The 888-nt window shown below is 44.0% G+C and overlaps 1 protein-coding gene across 1 annotated transcript; it reads left to right on the top strand.

Moving 5' to 3' along the window:
• Positions 1 to 164: 164 nt before the first annotated feature.
• LOC100641449 (tubulin alpha chain, testis-specific) lies at positions 165 to 885 on the top strand (the record flags this gene model as incomplete). The annotated part of the gene is made up of 3 exons (XM_003392115.3): positions 165 to 276; positions 329 to 551; positions 623 to 885. Coding segments are annotated over exons 1-3 (489 nt in total), but the record flags the coding sequence as incomplete, so codon positions are not given.
• Positions 886 to 888: the final 3 nt, after the last annotated feature.

Here is an 888-nt window from a genome sequence, read left to right as displayed (position 1 = left end):
TGTAGTGCTGCATGGTGGGGCGGGAATTTTGCAAGCTGGTGTGTCAAGTTTAGGGCTAGCCTGGCCTAGTTTAGGGATTGGATTTCTTGCACCACACATGAATTTAGTCTCAGTTGTCATGGTGATAGGGCGATTATAAAAGCTTTGCGGGTTGGAGCGCGCATTCATTCTGCAAAGAGACTCGCCCCTCGTTACTAAAGCGTTTCTTGCAGGAGACACCTTCAACTTTTTCCTACCGTTTTCTCTTTCTTATACTGACAGCTAAATCTCAAAATGGTAAAAGAGCCTTTACTGTTTCCCATACTTACTTTTGCGCTTTCTTTCCCAGCGTGAGTGTATTTCCATACATGTTGGTCAAGCTGGTGTACAAATTGGCAATGCTTGCTGGGAGCTGTACTGCTTGGAGCATGGTATCCAGCCTGATGGACAGATGCCATCTGACAAGACCATTGGTGGAGGAGATGACTCCTTCAATACATTCTTTAGTGAAACTGGTGCAGGGAAACATGTTCCCCGTGCTGTCTTTGTTGATTTGGAACCAACTGTTGTAGGTATGTGTCATAATTAGATTAGCTAGAACTCTATTATATGTGATTGAATAATTTTATTTCTGTTTCTACAGATGAGGTTCGTACTGGTACTTACCGCCAACTCTTTCATCCTGAGCAGCTCATTACTGGCAAGGAAGATGCCGCCAACAATTATGCTCGTGGGCATTACACTGTTGGAAAGGATCTCGTTGATCTTGTTTTGGATAGGATCCGTAAACTTGCTGATCAGTGTACTGGTCTCCAAGGTTTTCTTCTCTTCCATTCTTTTGGAGGTGGTACTGGGTCTGGGTTTGCTTCTCTCCTTATGGAGCGTCTTTCCGTTGATTATGGAAAGAAG

The sequence above is a fragment of the Amphimedon queenslandica genome, unplaced genomic scaffold (assembly GCF_000090795.2).
Source record: "Amphimedon queenslandica unplaced genomic scaffold, v1.1 AMPQUscaffold_163_Cont27810, whole genome shotgun sequence".
NCBI classification, from domain to species: domain Eukaryota; kingdom Metazoa; phylum Porifera; class Demospongiae; order Haplosclerida; family Niphatidae; genus Amphimedon; species Amphimedon queenslandica.
Note: the sequence above shows the minus strand (reverse complement) of the source record. Positions and strands in the feature narration are given on the sequence as shown.